We start from the raw sequence: 18,845 nt of genomic DNA on the forward strand, positions 1-18,845 counted from the left end.
ACAAATCATTACAAGCAAATTTTTGTGTACAGATAAGACCAAAATCACAGTGGAAGACTGTGCATCAGCTGAACCACATGGTCACCTGCAGCTGATGTACTGCTCTGGTCTGTGGGGTAAACAGTCTGGCAAAAAAGGCAACATTCGCATCTGTCTTAACAAATCCCTTTCCCCAGTTAATCATTCCTTTTCATTTCTAAAGACACCACAACAGCATAATGACATCATTGCTAGTACCAAAAAGTAAAATCTAGGAGGTGGCAATAACTATATGAAATCTGTAAGTGTGCTTACAAGCTACCTTTACAAAGAGGATTTTAAAATAAAGGAGCAGTAGTGAAGAAAGATAATCCATAATGTGAACACTTACTCTTCAAGTTTCATTGTATTAAACTTTACTTTTCCTTAGAAAGCAAAATATTTTTAAAGAATTCAGAAAAAGAAGAAAAACATGCCAAAGTAGGCACTGTGTGTGTCCACACATTCACAATCATCAGGTACATGAAAAATCAAATTCTCATGCATTAGTAGAAAGCATAACAAGGCAAAGGATAGCTGCCTTAAACCAAAATGCTGATAGAGTCTGAGACTGCTTTTGCTTCCTCTACCTGATAGATGCAAGTAGATCCTCAAGAAATTACATAAGTAGGAGAGTAAGGAGGGCAGTTCTAATTCAGGCTTTGCCATTAAGTTACCAGCACTTTGAGGACTTGGTTTTTTATTTGCAGTTGACCCACATCATGATCATAATTTTTCCTATATGCTATATTTCAAAAGGCCATTATTATTTCATTCATTTATGTTCACCTTTTTCTAATTTATTTAAAAAAAAACAAAACAAAAAAAAAAAAAACACACACACACAAAAAAAAAGCCAATTGTTCCAGTAACAAAAAAAGAAAGTCTGATATTCCACTAACGGGGGGAAGTATGCAGAGATGGAAGAAAAAAGGAAGAATAAAAGCCAACAAGCGCAAATCAAAAAAAAAAAAAGCCAATCATTCCATTAATAAAATAATGGTATGTAATCATACAAGCATTTGTCCCACTTTACGCAAAACTCTGCCAATATGAAGCCTCTAACGAATTCTTAATCTGTGTAGCCGACACCAGTCCTCGACGCGGGAAGCATTTGCCATTCAGGCATGACTAAAAGCGGCAGCGGAGCAAGGACTTTTCAGTAAAGCAGGACCCAGCAGTGCTGCGCCGAAGGCGCCGGGCGCTCGCAGCGCGGTTAAACGAGGCAGGTCGCGTTCCTTCACACGCGCTGCCACCCGATGGACACTCCAAGCATCCCCACGCCCGAATCCCGGGAATTTCCTCACTCAGTTCTTTCAGCAGGGACTGAACCTGCTCTTTCTCTGCCCGACGTTAAATGCAGCACTACTCACTCTGCCTGGAGAGGGGAAGTCTCTTTCTAGAGTCTCATACAACTTTAAATTGGTGACCACCGATTTCATTCTAGTGCAGAGTCAAGTCTTGGTTGTTAAGAAGAATATGTAACACACACAGACAGTTATGGCTTTCTGTATATAAGAATATGCTGTTATCTAAAGAAATACAAAAGCACAAGGCAGTCCTTTGGCATTCCTCCAGCACGTTATCTGCTTTCAAACTCTTAAGTGTAATAATTTCGAACTAAATGGCCCACCTGCTGAGCCAACTCCACCACAAACTGAGCTGCACGGAGAGAACTCCTCCCATTCCTCCTCTCCTCTCAGTTCCTGACCCAAGGACAGGACAAGAGATAATCAGGTTGATAACTCATTGTTTTTTAACCCTAGCTTATAAATGTCACATTTTCACATCTAAAAGTTAAATGTGGAAATAAATTAATAAATAACAAATACATTAGTGCTTTAAAAACAGTTCTAAAAGCTTGTAAGAAAAGAGCAAAGCCTGACACTACAGAAAATTCCTAGGAAGCAGGGAAGAACTTAGATTACACCCTATGTAAGAACAGAAAAAGTATCCTATTTCTTCAAAGCCTGCAAATCTTGAGAAAACAAAAAAAAAAAAACAGGCTAACAGATTTTTTACAGCCCGCAACTGGGTTATGTACATAGGGCTGAACAAAGATCTCACACTAATTATACAAGTACTGTCCTAACTCTGCAATAAAGAGATTCACTTCACTCTCAGCTTGTAAGTCTTGTTTTCATAGGCTACAAACACTGACATTTCCATGTGTCACGCACTATTTTCTAAATTCTTTTGTATTGCACCTTTATTGAGTTGCAGATTAGCCAGCTCTTACAATAATGATAAACATTTACTTTAGACACCTTGTTACTGTCACAGCAAACGTCACAGCATACCTCACAGTCGAGAGAGCCACAGTACACAGATTATCTCCACACAATTTCAGAAAGCTCCAACCCATGCACAGTAACACCATACCTGTTCAGAAGGTCTCAGGTGCCTGCCCATACAGAGAAACACCATGACACTACAGGAGGCTGCAAGGGTCTGCCCTTTATTAGCCCAGCCTTTTATACCCCTACTGTTGATGCATTGCACCTGTGTGCCCTCTGCTCCCTTTGGGGGTTGCTCAGCACACCTGGGCACTCCATGGCTCATTGCTGTCAGTGCTCTCACCTGCTGCTCACAGCTGTGCCCATTAGGGACGAGGCTGGGCCCAGCCCCACTCCCAGTTACCACAAACTGTGTATCTACATGTTACAGACACTTTTCTTTGCTAAGTGCTTTCAGTTGTTTGCAAGAGCTTATGTATAAACATCAAACATTTTTAAACACCTTTCAGGGGCAAACAATTTCTTTACTGTGGGACAGCTGCACTGTCAGAGACGCTGTATTACAATTTCACCTTCCGAAAACATTCTTCTATTATTCCCCTCTTAGCAAAGGACTTTACCTCCTCATCATTAGGAAAATACAGCTGTTGCAAAGGAAGTATTAAAGTATTTTTACATATTTTTAATCGCTATTTCAGATCAGAATTAAACATCCCTTCTCTATTAGTTCAGCTTAAAAAATCAGAGAAGGTATTATATTTAATTTGCCTATAAAGCTGTATAGTTACCTCCAATTTTACAAGTGTGTATTTTCCTAGAAAAGGAATGCTAGCCCAATGTTTGCATTCCACTAACATAATGTACATAGCCCCATTCTCGTCATTAAATACAGGGCACAAAAGTTCTCTTTGGAGAGAAATGTTAAATCATCTTTATACTTGGTCATATTTCTATCATTACTGCAGAAGGTGACTAGGAATACTTTGTTTTTATGAAACCGTGACAGACTATTCCTGTGGGGTTTCCAGCCCCAGATTGGGGTGACCCCGAAAGATGGAAAAGTCTCTCCTCCAACCCATGCCTTCAATGAAAGACTCAGTAGTCCTCTGTTGTCTGTTCTTTAGGTTGTTTATTGTTGTTTATGTAAAAGATTCTTCTCCTGAACTGCTGTGGCCCGTTCAGCAGGTCAGACAAAGGCACACTGCCCTCCCAGGGGGCTGGTGCCATCTTTTATATCATATATTACGTACTACATGTTTATACTTTTTCCCCAATAACTACTATCTATATTGAACAGTGACTTTCTACACTAATCCAATCTGTGAGTGCCAACATCACCAAAGACATGGAGGCTAGGAAGGAGAAAGAAGGAGGACAGGGCACACCCAAATCCCTCCATCTTAGATCTCCTTACCCCCATGTACAAAACTTGGACCCCTGCGTACAAGGCTTAAAACCCCCCTGTACAGCACTCAAAAATCCTTCCTTTCACTTCGTGACTACTTCTACTACAATACCTAAACTTGTGTGTGTGTGGCTTGTAATTCTTCATACAGAGTTGGTAATTTGCTCCACGGGCTAAGGTTGAAACCCCACGTGTGTCTTTGGCTGCATGCCATGGTCTCAGAGCCCCCTGCCAGCAGCTCTGGCCACCCAGGACACCCAGAGGGATGTCCTGGGTTCCCACATATTCCCACTCCCGTTACTATCGCTAAACGCGGCAGAGAAACTCGGACAGCACGGGAACGATAAATCATCATTTATTTAAAATAAATCCATTTTTAGGCGAACCAGACCCGCCCCCTCGGAGGGAGGAGCTGTCCCGCCTGAGCGCCTCAGGCCGGTCGCGCTGCGGCTGCTGAGGGGCCCTGGTACAGCGGCGCTGAGGGGATTAAACAGCGTTAATAACAGCGTTATTAACCTCGTTAATAACAGCGTCTGCTGAGGGGTCCTGGTACCGGGACTGTGAGGGGATCCCTCGATTACCAGGGGCACTGGGAGGAACCTCCTTAATAACAGCGGCTGCTCAGAGGGATCCCTCGTTATGCGGGGTGCAGAGCAGGATCCCCCTTTATCAGGGGTGCCGAGGGAAAACTCCTTAGTAACAGGGCTGCTGGCAGGGACCCTCGATAACAGGCGGTCCTGAGCGGAACCCCGTTAGTCTCAGGCCGTTGCCCTGAGGCGAGGGCACGGGGAGCCCGGCACTGCCACGGCCCCGCGGCCGCTCCTCCGCGGGCGCCGCCGTCACCGCTCGCTGCCCATGCGCGCGGCGGCCGCGCAGGCGCACGGCGGGGCCGGGGCCGGGCCGGCGGGCAGCCATGGTGTACATCTCGAACGGTGAGGGGCCGGGGGGCCGGGGCAGTCGCCGTCTGCGTCTGCAACGGCGCGGGGCCGGGCCGGGGGCTGGGCACCGACCGGGGGCACCGGGGCCGCGCTGCGCGGAGCGCCGCCCCCGGCGCTGCCGGGACAGCCGGGCAGGGTCTGGCAGCTGCCGGTGTCGCGTCACCCCGCGCTGCCCTGCGGCCTGTGGCCGAGCCTGGTCTGCTCCTAAAGCGGATCTGGGGACTTTGACGAGTCCAAGTGCGTGCTGCAGATACCGGGAGCGTCACACGGCAGCACTTTAACCGCTTACGGGGAATCAGACTCTGCGCTGGTACTTTGTGCGGGTATTCTGGACCTAGAGCCCCTGTGGCCGTGCTGACCCCTTAGCTGACGTATTTGGGCAGTCACCTGCCGAATGTGAAACTCGCTGCCATGAAGTGCAGTTTCACCGTCACAACTGCAGACTCTGGACTTAGCAGATCTGGTTTTGTGTAATGTAGTGTACAGTGTCATACACTGAACGTCACTGGATGTCTCGTATCTGGATATGTTACAGGACAAGTTTTGGATAACCAGAGTCGGGCTCCCTGGAGGTTGTCATCTATAACAGATTTCTTCTGGTCAATAGCAGATTTTGTGGTTCTGTTGTAAGTAGAACTTAATGCTTTTGGTGAGCTTCATTTTAGATTTGACATAGGTGGAAGTTACACAATGCTCTCAGTAACACAACAATAAAAACATTGTATTTACTCTCTAACATTCCGTATGTATAAATACTTCACTACAGCTATGTCATTGTGTTTATTAAGCACAGTATACTTAACAAAAAAGTGCATGAAAAGTGACTCTAACTTATTGGCAGTTCAAATGAGTTTTCTTACATTTCATCTATTTTGTTACTAAAAAAAAATATACACTTTTGTTAAAAAGCATCTGCTGATCTAGCTGATCAAATAGTTAAGCTGCTTGGAGAATTTCTACTGGTGACAATAGATTCTGACTATGTAAAAGCAGTCACACAGTAAACACAAATTTGGATCAAAGCCACATAAACAGAAAGTTCATGTGATGTATTCAACAGTTCTTAGTGATTTCAGTTATAAGTTTATGCATTTCTTGCACAATAACAAGAAAACTAGATTTTATAGTTTTAGCTTCACTGTAGTTTGGAATTATTTCAGGTTTAGTTTCATATGTAGGAAACAAATTGCCAAGATTTAAACACCAGTGATTGTGAGAAGATACACTGTTCTTCCTGAGCACTACTTACTGTTTTTCAGGCTATTTCTTATCTTCCAATCAAAATATTCAAAAAGTATATCTAGCTATTAATTCACCTAACCATTGTTTTAATTTTTCAGTTTCCAGAGCATTATTCAACCAGATTTAAGAAGAAGAGGCTACACATCGTCCTCCTATTCAAGATACCATGATGGAAGAGGGTATTTTTTTCATATTCACACAGTTTTTTCCCCTATGTTGGTGAAGCGACATGAATCTGAGTAGATTACAGTTGTGACTTGCATTGAATTGGGTTGTGCAGGAGGGCTAAAGTGGTTATCTGGGCTATTGTTGGTAACAATACACAGCTTTGGACAGCTGCAATAGCAGTACAGACAAACACTCTCTGAAAATATTTTTGAAGCCTGCCTAGGGGACAAGGTATATCTTTGTTAAAATTCTTATTTTCTTACACATGTTTGTACTCAGCATTTGACTTGCATTAGTGCAGTCATTTCTTGTATTACATTAACTAAAGCAAAACACTGCTATAGGGCTGTAATTTCTATGAACACTGCAGCCTCAGTGTTTTGTAGGACTATAAAAGCATCAGTGATCTGTGGCCTTCTCACATCACACAGCAGTAATGAAACAGGAGAGCATTTTTGTGAGAGTGGGGTTAGGGTTTTCTTAGGCTTTCCAGTTGAAACTCAACTTTTTCAGCGGTTCAGACTTTCTCCCTACTGACATTTAGAGACAGTGTCATTGTATTTCTTGTTGAAAAGTTTAATGAAGGTAGAATTCCTTTCTTTTCAGGCCTCCAGCAAATCCTCGCCGTAGGATGGGCAGAATAAATCACTGGGGTGGAGGCCCCAGTCCACCACCAATGGCTGGAGGTGGATGAGGAAGGTAATTCCAAATCTGCTGCATCCTACTTTGAAGGGCTTGGGGTTTTTTTAATAGCAGTGTTAATTCAGTGTTAAGGTAGAATGGAGTGTTTTGTCATCCTGCTGCAAAAGTTACCAAAACAGGAAAATAATCAAAATTATGAAAAAGCAGGAGGAAGGGATGTTTAAAAGGATTTTGGTTTAGGAATGGTGGGCTTTCACTTTTAATTGCACAGAAGTTGATAGACAAAGTGTGGCAAAGATTTTTGAGCACAGCTGATAAGTTATTTATAGCTTCTCATCTTTTTTGGCTGCAAATTTAAAGATCAGATTGTTAGAAAATGCTTTGTTTGCATTTCTAATGGTTATATGACATGTGATGGGTTTTGGTTAAAGCTGATATTTCTCAACAGAAAAGAAAGGAAAATATCAAGTTGTTACAAGACAGTACAAATGGGGGTTTTTCCCCCATTACAATGATACAGCCATACCAATCTTGAATTCCATTAAAGTGTAAAAATCAGAATTGCTTAAAAATAGAGGTAAAATTAAAAGAGGTTTTAAATTTCTTACAGCTACCTGATATTTAAGTCTGTTTAATAATTCGTTTGGCTGCTGGGAGTTACAGCTGACACTGAGTATATTTACAGTATGGTTTAATTTACTTTAAGACTTAAGTAAACAGTCCTTGTTTTTCATCAGTCACTCCCATTGTTACTATAATAAAAGTTACAAGGGAAAACAACCCATGCAGGTGGCTAATACCTGTAAACCTTGTAGGAAAAAGTTCATATACCATGCAACCAGTATTTCAGTTCACTGGAACAAGGATGAGCTTCTTCCAAGTGGGAGAAAAACCCCAGGACGTTGTGGTGTTTTTTTCTTGTTGAGTAGATAGAAGGCCAACAAAGACTGTGGAGATGGCTTTTGGGTAATCACAGCAATGTGTAACCTGCTCAGAAATAAAGTTAGCAACTCTTTAGCATGTCTCATTTAACTAAATTAAAAGCAATGGTATTTTAAATTTCTTTACTTAATTTTATCTCACAAAGAAAGGCTTCTTGAAATGTACCTTTACTACTTTATCTTTTAGGTAAACGCCTGCTGAAGAGGCAGGCACAAGCATACACATCAACCAGATGAAAAGAAGAGTTTAGTGGTGGACCAAATGGGGATGTGTATGCCTGACTGGAAACTGTTCTGTGATAGAAGCAGATCAATGAAGTTGTACTGGGAACTCCTTCCTCAAGGATCCGGTGTAACTGAACCACAGTTTCATTAAATACGTGTTTACTGTCTAAAGTCTTTGTATAGTTTCTGAACATTTTACTGTAGTTGCAAAGTTATAAGTAAATTATATTTGGCTTGTCACAAGGCTGATTTTCTCATCATTTTTAGAAACTGAAAAAATCTGAGTACAATAAGCCTTCTGCTATTTGGATGAGAAAAAAAAAATACATATTTATAGTTGACAGAGATGGTCCCTCTAGAGTCAAAGCAGCACTTCCTAAGAGCTTTTGTACTTACTCTCTCAGGACAAACACTCTGTACTTTGTTGTATATTCCTTCTATTAATGATACTCTAAAAGCACTTCAAAAATGCAGTTAACAAATTACTTTGTTTTACAACCCTTGCTTCACTAAGGTCCATAATGGTTTTTATAACAGAAACACCTCTTGAAAGAGCTTCATTCTCCTCTATAAACTTACTGAAACGTGTAAAAACATTTACTGTACAAATTTTGGGGTTTTTTTACAATAAAATTCGGAGTTGTTTTTACTACATGAGGAAAAGAGGTCAACTCAAATACTGACAGCTATCCCAGAGTAGTTATTTCTTTCAAAGAGTAACTATCTTTTATGTGATGTACCCCTTTTCAGGGTGGGAGTTTCTCACTGTTCTTGCACTGAATGTATTCCTTAGCGGGGAAATCAACAATGGCCCTCAATTAACAAGCCACTCCAGCAGATACCACGCCTACCAAACACAAAATTCCACTCTTTTATACGCGGCTGTGTAACAGCAACTTTAAGCCTTTAAAAACCACATCTCCCCCAGCTCGAGTCAAACATCCTCTCTGCACAGTTTATAGAGGAGCTCACTGCCCACATCGTTAGCCTCTTACAGCTGTGCCACGTACCCCAGCTGTAGTACAGCCTTTGTATAGAGTATTTTGAGCTGTTCCAGGGCCGTATGTCCCTCCTGCAGCCCCTCCAGCAGTACCAGCCCAGCTGACAGCGTTTGGCTGGCGCTCCACCAGACCCGCGGCAGCGGCGGGGCCGCTCCCCAGGCTCCCCGTGCCGCTGCTGGGCTCCTCAGCGCCGGGGCAGGAGCCCCGCACTCCGCTACGAGCGGGGCCATCCCAGGCAGCGCCCAGGAGCCGCCGAGGCCCCTCCCGGTACCTGCTGAGGGGCGGTGCCGGGCCGGGGCCCGCCCGCTTCCGCCCCGCGCCGGGCTCGGCGCCGCTCGGGCCCCGCAGACGCGGCTTCCGCCCGGCCGGAGCATGACCCAGGCGGAGAAAGGCGAGGCGGAGAACGGCAAGGACAAGGAGCGCGACCGGGAACGCGAGCAGCGCGGCGTGAAGCGGCCCATCGTCCCCGCCGCCGTGCCCGAGTCGCTGCAGGAGGTGAGGCCCGGAGCCGAGCGGCGGCCGCCGCCGGGCGCTGCTCCCTCCCCGCTGAGGCGGGCCCGGCTCGGGCTCAGCCTTTTAAAGGCCTGCCGGGGGGGGGGGGGGGGGGGGGGGGTGCGGGGTGCGGGAGCGCCAGGAGGGCTCCAGGTGGTCCTGGGGGCTCGCTCTGACTCCGTGCTCGTTGTGCTGCTTTCAGCAAATACAGAGCAACTTCATCGTGGTGATCCACCCCGGCTCGACCACCCTGCGGCTCGGGCGGGCCACGGACACGCTGCCCGCGGGCATCCCGCACGTGATCGCGCGGCGGCACAAGCAGCCGGGCCAGGCGGCCTACAGGGACAGCTGGCTCCTCAGGGACGGCCTCAATGTAAGCGCCTCAGGCCCCGCCTCGCCGAAATCCGCGCGTCCATCGCCTGTTCTGGGGCGGTTTGGTTTGTTGTGCAGTGCATATGTGCCCTTCATCCCTCATGGTTTTCCAGAGGAGAATGCATCTCCTGTTTTTCACCCTTTTTGTAGATGCCACCTACTGAAGTCAGTAGGCTTGGACCAGTCTGTGTTTGCGTTTTGTTTGATTTGTTTGCGATGAACTAAACCTAAGGAATTGATAGGTTGAGGGTTTGTGCATGTTGATTTCCCTGTGCTATGGTCTGGTACCACGCTCAGTATTTCTTCTGGTGGAATGCCAGCTGTAAGATTCGAATCATACTTCTCCGTTTGTGAATGTGTTGGTTACTAGTTAGTTTGTGACTTGGGTAACACAGCAAGTCATTTTAGTCCAGCCTGGTCAAAAGACATATGTAATAATCTTATTTGTAGTCAGAATCTGTAAAAATCGAACTAACTTCTCTAATATTAAACCTCACCATTAAATTATTGAGATCTGTTTAAACATTTTTGCCCTATTTCATATGTCTATAGTTAAGTAGATAATGGCCTGAGCACATCACTAGAGATGAAGCCCAGCAGCCACTAAAAGGAGTTAAAAGATTCAAGTTGACTTGAATAGGTGTTGGGAACTCTAATATAAAAATTAATTTCTTTAAAAATGAGCATAAGTCAATTTTGGATTGTACAAACATCTGTCCTTTCTACTGTCTACCTAAATTTAATCAGTAATGATTTCATTGTTTCCTAATAGCTTCAATATTACTAGTATAGAGATGTGGTTTGAAAGTATTTACCTTGCATATTTGGGGTTTTTCCTTAGAAACCTGAAAGTACTGAGCAGAGACAAAATGGCCTTAAAATGGTGGACCAAGCAATATGGTCCAAAAAGATGTCGAATGGAGCGAGGCGCATACCAGTGTCACCTGATCAGGTAACTCATTCTTAAGGTCTTATTAAATTGTCTATTCACACAATCCTTGGGTGAGATGCTATGCTTCAGTGGACAAGATTTCTAGACCAAATATGCATAGGTGCTAGTGCGTTACCTAACTGTAAAAACATGAGAAAATTAGGATTATAAGTTTTTCCTCAAGGGCTGGGTTCAAAGGGGTATTTAATTTTTCTTCCATGCATAAAAAGTGACCGGTGAAATATTTATCAACAGGATTTGGTTTGGTTACATTTCAGGCCAGGTCATACAACAGACAGATGAGGCCTGCCATTTTGGATCACAGCTCTGGGGCCAAGTGGACAAACACATCAAATCATCCTGAATTTTTGGTAGGAGAAGAGGTAAGGTTGATTTTCCTGCTGAATGAGGCTTCGTGTGTTTTAATGCAGCCATTGATCAGTTGCAGTCTACTATAAGTTAGAACAGACTGAAAGATGTGTAAAGCTAACCAAGCAAAACTGAAAAACTTTACTGTGGAGGAACTGAGTATTTTTTATCATTCAGCAAGACAAGAGGGCTTCCCCCATTTGCTTAGCAAGTATCTTGGATCCTTTGCTGCTATAAATTAGGGTTTTTGCAGGGAGTAGGTGAGAACTTTACCCATACGGCATAATTCAGAGAAAAGGTAAGAAACTGATAAAAGTATCACTACATGAAATTGCTGCTGAGTAACTTGATATTTATGGGCTTCAAAGTGTTTAAATTACTTTAGTTTCTAATATGAGGTAATGGAAAAATATACCTTTATATTCACTAGTTGTCTGTGGACAAAAACATTCAAACAATTTAAACAATGTATTGGCTGTCTTTTTATTTTAATGGTTTATAATCAAGCCCCGTTACAAAGAAATCTGCTGTATTGCTGTTACATCAGTCTGAGCTCTGCAGTGGTTTGTATTTGCTTCTGAAATACTTTTCTTCCCAGTTGTTACTCATTTTGTTAGTGGTTTTTTGGGAAAAGCAATGCCCAGAATGTCATCTCTCATTTTCAGGCACTGTATGTTAATCCATTAGATTCTTATAACATTCATTGGCCCATTAGAAGGGGGCAGCTGAATCTCCACGCAGGACCTGGTGGCTCCCTCACTGCAGTACTGGCAGACCTGGAAGTTATATGGTCACATGCAATCCAAAAATACCTGGAAATACCACTGAAAGACCTAAAGGTGAGCTGTGAACAGCACATTTTCGTGGTGTGGGCTTCTCTAAATGTTAGTATAAAAGAGAAGCAACTTGCTGGTATTGGTAGCCTCTTACTGGTGCTATCCTTAATACCTTCTTTCTGCTGGTGTTCCCAAGACTTCATCTGGAATTTTGTCCATGTCTTTAAGACAAAAGCTGTTGATAGAACTTCTGACAAGGATGTTTAGAAATCCCATGGTAGACATTTCAGTCTTAGTCTTTGGGGTTTTTTTTGTTGATGGTAAAGGAGGCACCTGGGGAAGGGCTGCCTAGTACTTGTATAATTACTTATCCTTGCCAAGTAGGTGTTTGTCTCATGCCTGATGTACTTTTAAACATTTTAATGGTTATATTTTTTAAAGTATTAAAAACCTTCCCCTTTCCTAAAATTTGGGGTTTTTTTAATAAGTTGTATGTCAAACTTTATTTGAGAGCTGGCTTTAATTTACTCTTCTTGTCTTCAGTACTACAGATGCATTTTACTGATTCCAGACATCTATAATAAACAACACGTGAAAGAACTGGTAAATATGATCCTAATGAAGATGGGCTTCTCAGGTAAAAACCATAATGAAGCAAGTACTTACTGATTAATTGCATAAGGATTTTTTTAAGGCATATTTTTGCTAGTCTCAGGTTAGCTGGGACTAGCACCCTCACTTTTTGCCAATCACATATCTGCTATCTCTTTTAAAAGGGCAAAATGGTTGGCTAATATTGAAACAAGTTTTTTGGTTTGCTGTTATGCATTCCAGCTGTGGGAATGACCTTCTCATTCAGCTGAGGTAAAAGCAGCAGCAGTCTGTTTTCTTAAATATTTCTAAAATGCATGACTGTCTAGAAGAACAAACTGGAATCTCTGGTATTTCCCAGGTTTCAGTATGGGCTTGTGACACAAATGTACTCTGTAGAGATGGATTATAGGGAAAACAGAGGGTCAAATTGGATTTTATTTCATAACTACTTAAAGACTGTATCTGAAATGCTAATAATAGTGCTATTTGATTAAAACCAGAAAAAAAATAGGAAAACACTTTACATACATCTGGTAGCTAAGACCTTGCACTACCAGATTAAAAAAATACTTGCAATTTGAAGACAACACCTTCAATCTTGTAGAAAAAGGATCATTTGACCCTGCTCTTAGCTTCTTTTCAGCACTTTTAAAGCCTTATTCAACAAAAAAAATATCTAAGTACCCCCCACCCCATCTTCACTAAATACACAGGCTTTCAGTCAGGCTATTTGTAGATCTTGAGGAGACATCAAATGTCCTTTAAATGTCAGCAACATGACTGTAAAGTTTGGCATAAATTTAATATAATTTTTTCTCATGTTGCTAGGAATTATTGTTCACCAGGAGTCTGTCTGTGCCACCTTTGGAAGTGGTTTAAGCAGTGCATGCATTGTAGATGTGGGAGATCAGAAGACAAGTGTTTGCTGTGTGGAAGATGGTGTTTCCCATCGCAATACCAGGTACCTTAGAGTGTGCAGAATTATTAGAATCATGGACTTAGTTGCTTACCAAAGATTTGACTTCTAAAAGGAGACAAAATTTCTATCAATATAAGGGTTTTCTTACTCTGATGCATTTAACAAAGACAACTGTAATGATATGAACCTTAAAGAATTACCTTTAGAAGAAGAAAGCAGGCAGATCTGATCAGAACCAATACTGTGTTCTGCAAACTCTGTGGAAGTCATGATCCTAGCATGTCTAAAATCTTCCTAGACTTCCTCTCCCTATTGCTGCAGTCAGCCAGTATTTCAGCAACTACATAAAAAGATCTTTGTCTTCTCTGTGCTTTAGGCTGTGCCTTGCATATGGGGGATCTGATGTGTCAAGGTGTTTTTATTGGCTTATGCAACGAGCAGGATTCCCATACAGAGACTGCCAGTTAACTAATAAGTTGGATTGCCTGCTGCTTCAGCACCTAAAGGAGACATTTTGTCATCTGGATCAGGTGAGAAGGGGAAAATCGTGTGTTATCCAAGTAATTATTTTTTCTTTGACAGAATGTTACTCTGGGGAGCCTTTTTGTGAGTCCAAGTTAATTGTAAATATTTTACTCAGGAGAGTACTGGCAAAAGCTGTAGAAGCTTTAGACTTGAAATGTTTGTAACTTGGTTTGTTTTTCCTCTAGCTGAAAGGAATCCCAACCCTTAGAAAGATAATTTCTTTGTTCTTATTGCTGAAAGAAGCTGATAATAGTTGCATACTTGCTGGTTTTCAACTTCAGTTCTGTAAGATCTGCCAGCAGGTCTCTTCTTCCTGCAAAACCCTCACTGTAGAGGCTTAGGTGTGTAGAAAGCTGTCTGGCACATCATACTACATGGAAAAGACTTTAAAACTCAAGAATAGTTAAATAAAGTCCATAGTTAGAAGAGAGTTTTGTTACTTTTTGCTGTTTTCTGCATTTAAATAGATTGAACGCTTGATAAATATAAAAGATACTTTTTTGTTTGTTTTCATTGTTTCTTACCTTAGGATATTTCTGGATTACAAGATCACGAGTTCCAAATTCGACATCCAGATTCTCCAGCTTTATTGTACCAGTTCCGATTAGGGGATGAAAAATTACAGGTGATTTTTAAATAAAATTACAAGTATAATGATCATTCAGACTCAGAGCCTCAATTTGGATCAGTCAGTGCTACTAAGACCACGTGATCTATGGATTGTTCTTAAACTATGTTTGTAGATAAAGTTAATTCCTATATGGATAAGTGGGCCTAAGGCAGCACTGGTGAATACCCAAGACTTTCTAAGTAGCTTTAGCCACAATGGTTGTTGCTTCATCTAAATATGATAATAGTCCTCCAAGTGCAAAGCATTAATGTTAAATTTGCAAGTTTTTCAGTTCACCATTGAATTTTCTAATTTTGTAACAATCTATATTTGAGTACTTGTTTATCATACAATGCTAAATCTGTAAAGAAACTAGTATATTTTTTGGGATACTTTTTAATTATAAAAAACAGACACTTTGGTATTTTACAAATCACCTGGGAAAAAAAATCTCTATTTAATTTTGAATTGTGAGAAAAATAGAAGGAGACTTTTTTCTCTAGTAAATGCCAAAAGAAGGAATACTGTAGTAAAACCATGCCAAATCTCTCTTCAGGCTCCCATGGCTCTGTTTTATCCAGCAACTTTTGGAATTGTTGGACAAAAAATGACAATTTTGCAGCACAGGTCACAAGGTGATCCTGAGGATCCTCATGATGAACATTATCTGCTGGCCACACAAAGTAAGCAGGAGCAGGTGTGTGATTGCTGGTTTGTTTTTTTTTTTTTTTCATTAACTGTCATTTAATTGGGGAATAAAATGAGGACTCAATAGCTCATCTCAGAAACCAGAGTTTGTTACCTTGGTCAGAAGTATTAAAGAATAAATTTAAAGTAAGTAGTTACAGATGCCTAAACAGTTCTTTAATTAGAAGTGTGCATTTTAAAAGTCTAAGAAGGGATCCCTCTATTATGGGATTGAGCAATCAGATGGAGTTCACAATAAGCCCTTACTTAGAACATGAGGATTAAAATGAAAATTAGAGGAGGCAATAATGCAGGGCTTGACCTTGCTGGGCAAAAAGGTGAAGGGAAGTACAATAGTGCTTAGTTAAGTCTTTGTACTGTTCTGTAACCTGCTGTGACCTTTTTGCATTTTTGTTTTCTCATTTTTAAGTCTGCAAAAGCTACAGCTGACAGAAAATCTATGTCAAAGCCTGGCGCATTTGAGGGAGAATTGAGGGGCCAATCCTCAGACATTTCAGAGAGGATGTACCCACAAGAAGTGGAGCTGGGCTCTTCCCAGGGTGACTGTATGATACCTGGCAATGATTCAGATGAACCTTTAACTGCACACATGTCCAGGAAAACTGCTATTTCTCAGTTTGAAGGCAAAGCCTTGGGCCTGGACAAAGCCATCCTTCATAGTATCGACTGCTGTGGTAAGAGTTACATTTGTACCAGTCAGTGAAATAGACCTCAGGGTGAATTTATGTAACTCCTATATTTCACCAAAGAAAGATGTGTCCCTAGGTTTTATCATCTGGAGAGTAGCTACACTGTTTCTTATACTTGCATCTTTGTTGATGTTTCTTGAGCTATGTATCCAAGGAATAGAAGAATTTTTAAAGTAACCATCAGTTTCTATCTAGTTTGACGTGCACTAAATTAATTGTAATAAAGGCCATAATAACTTTAAAAAACAGATGTATTTCTGTATATTCATTCATTCCAGCATCTGATGATACAAAAAAGAAGATGTACAGCTCCATCCTAGTAGTGGGAGGAGGCCTTATGTTTCATAAAGCTCAAGAGTTTCTTCAACACCGAATTCTCAACAAAATGCCACCTTCTTTCAGAAGAGTTGTTGAAAATGTTGAGGTCATCACAAGACCCAAGGTAACTGTTAACTGATAGCTAAGTAGTTAGTAAACTATGATTGGTTGAAATTTTTGAAAGGTTAAAAAAATGCTTTTAAAATCCCAGAGTAGTTGAAAATCTGAGATTTAAGGGAGCTTTCAGCCTATAACATAGCACTGGCTGGTCAGAGACAGGGAGTTAGAGACATAGCAAGAGTGTGACTGGTGCAGATCACTGAAGTGTTTATTAGCTCAAGACCCTCTTCTCAAAGAAGCAGTTAGTACTGGCCCATGAAGGTAACCTGTCTCCTCAGCAAGAAATTGTGATTTTTTTTATTTCTAGTACTGTAAAGATAATAGAAAAACAGGCATTGAGATTAATTTTCATTTGGCATTAATCAGGCAAAACTTGTAAATATACTTCCATCTATTTCAGAGCCTCCTTTACTGAAGGCAAGATTTTCATGATGGACTTAGAAAGCATCATTAAAACAAAAACTTCTCAAAGCATCTTGAATATCAATTAAATGTTTTTATCTCAGTACTTTTTCCTGGTTAATACTGAAGAACTTTTCTCTTCTCCTACGCCACCAGATTCTAACTGGTGAATAGTGTTGGGAAAAGAGGATACAGCTTTGGAGAACGATGCAAAATGAGACTAATGACTGTGTGCAATCTGTGTTTTGAATTTAGGATATGGATCCACGTTTAATTGCCTGGAAAGGAGGGGCAGTTTTGGCCTGTCTGGACACCACTCAGGAGCTGTGGATATACCAGAGGGAGTGGCAGCGCTTCGGTGTCAGGATGTTACGGGAGCGAGCTGCCTTTGTGTGGTAATGGAGGTGCTTACAGAGGAACCTGCAGGAACTGCACTGAAGATTCCTTTCCCCAAATGCCATTTTTTCCCAGTGCACATGAATTGATCTTCTGCTGATACATATTTTTTGTATTTTATTAACTTCAGCTGAGATTTTTCTGGACGTGTTGTAAAAAAGAAAAAGACTTACTGAATTCATTTGACTTCAGCTACCCTTTGTCTTTTAAATTGTATGCATTGAATTCTGCATACAGAGTACCACTGTCATCTCCAGAGTAACTATATTTATATTATACAGGTAATGTATGTTAAAATTGCACAATGTAGGAACTTAAGGTATGAAATATTATGTGAGACATGTTAAGCCAAGAGTCATTCCAGAAACATGTACACAGAAGCAACAGCTGAAGAGTGCAGCTGTGGGTTTAATGTAATATTCTGATGGCTACTCTAATGTTACCAGGAGATGAAGTTGGTATATAAGTGAGCATTAGGGTAAAAGTGAAATGAAGAACTAAAATTAGAGTCACTGTTTGTATTTTACATATGTAATAAATTATTTTATTCAGTGGAAAGACAAGGAATTTGGAAGTGGAATATTTTTTTTTCTTGCCCTGTATTTATCATCAAAACCTCTTAGTTTTTCATTGTCTATTGTAGAATCCACTTTTTCCCTTATTTTACAAAAATCAATATAATACAACCAAAAGACCTAGCTGCAATTTTACACAGCCAGCACCTCTTCCAGTTCATTCCACCTGAGGGCAGTGAGGCTGCACTCCTCAACCACCCTGCAACATCAACCAGACCTGGTTTGGTTGGGCAGCTGCCTTCAAAACCACAGGACTGGTTTGAACAGAAATGCTGAAGCTTCCTGAACTAACTTGACAGCATTCCTATTGCAATAATACCTAAAACGCAGTCTCTTTCATATGACCTGATCTAAGATGATGCTTGCAGCAAAACTACAGCATACAAAAGCTCAAGAAGGTGAGAACTCTTACCTCTGTCTGAGATGGCAATGAGACACAGTCACAAGTAGACCAGCAAGGAGAAATCACTCACATCCTCCAACTGAATTGATTGTGAGGAGCTCTAAAAGAAAAAAAATCACTTTGAAACAAGTCTCTAAAAGCTATCAGTTATCATAAAAATACCTACCAATATATGGGATGTATGCATTTGTTTATGTGTATTTTAATAGAATTTGGAGAAAATTTCAATAATTCTGTGGGCATTGTCATTTCCAATATCCATACATAGAAAATGTGCTAAAAAGCAATGCAAAATGATAAATCATCAATATTGGACTTGTTGGTTACTTAATTTACTTAATTTTCTTCCCTGCTTGGGAAGAAACAAGGCATATCAGTCTGAGTCTGCTCCCTGCCAATTCCTCCCATTTTACTGGAAGGTACCTCCCCCTGCAACCTGAGGTCTCATCAGTCATCCTCTCATCTCCTCTCTTCCTTTTTGTTTAGAGTTTTACCCTGAGCAAAAGCTACAAAATAACAAATTCCTGAAGTGCAGTATTACTCTAATAAGCATAAATCTTGAAAGGAGGAAGATGAAAAGTAAAATTTGACAATGCCAGTATATATAAATTCACTTAAGACCAAAATCATCTGCATCTTGACAGGATTTCAACATTCAAACATCTGTATAGCCAAAACATTTATTGTTGCCAGATTTTTCAAACATCCAGAGGAAAATCTGCTGACTAGACCTGATAAATATTGCAACAGGAAGCAATTAGTAGTTTCAGCTTAGTTTGCAGTGAATACTGACTTGAGAATGATAAATATTCAAGTATCCATGCATTTA

General features: G+C 41.1%; 2 protein-coding genes across 3 annotated transcripts; both read left to right on the forward strand.

Moving 5' to 3' along the window:
- Positions 1-4,522: 4,522 nt before the first annotated feature.
- Positions 4,523-8,059, forward strand: SELENOK (selenoprotein K). 2 transcript variants are annotated; one of them, XM_038149445.1, is made up of 5 exons: positions 4,523-4,592; positions 5,134-5,224; positions 5,939-6,019; positions 6,615-6,707; positions 7,779-8,059. In XM_038149445.1, the coding sequence occupies exons 1-4, from the start codon at positions 4,574-4,576 to the stop codon at positions 6,700-6,702; spliced, it is 279 nt and encodes a 92-aa protein (XP_038005373.1). In that variant the 5' UTR covers positions 4,523-4,573; the 3' UTR covers positions 6,703-6,707; positions 7,779-8,059. The 2 variants fall into 2 exon arrangements, with proteins under 2 accessions (XP_038005373.1, XP_038005372.1); XM_038149444.1 differs by lacking the exon at positions 7,779-8,059 and having other exon boundaries at positions 6,615-6,711.
- A 987-nt stretch (positions 8,060-9,046) lies between these two features.
- ACTR8 (actin related protein 8) lies at positions 9,047-17,599 on the forward strand. The gene is made up of 13 exons (XM_038149443.1): positions 9,047-9,312; positions 9,512-9,682; positions 10,523-10,633; positions 10,891-10,995; positions 11,647-11,820; positions 12,301-12,394; positions 13,180-13,312; positions 13,647-13,800; positions 14,325-14,420; positions 14,962-15,102; positions 15,523-15,787; positions 16,081-16,244; positions 16,898-17,599. Exons 1-13 carry the CDS (start codon positions 9,190-9,192, stop codon positions 17,039-17,041), a joined length of 1,875 nt encoding a protein of 624 aa, XP_038005371.1. The 5' UTR covers positions 9,047-9,189; the 3' UTR covers positions 17,042-17,599.
- The last annotated feature ends 1,246 nt before the right edge of the window (positions 17,600-18,845 follow it).

The sequence above is a fragment of the Motacilla alba genome, chromosome 12 (genome assembly GCF_015832195.1).
Source record: "Motacilla alba alba isolate MOTALB_02 chromosome 12, Motacilla_alba_V1.0_pri, whole genome shotgun sequence".
NCBI classification, from domain to species: Eukaryota; Metazoa; Chordata; class Aves; order Passeriformes; family Motacillidae; genus Motacilla; species Motacilla alba.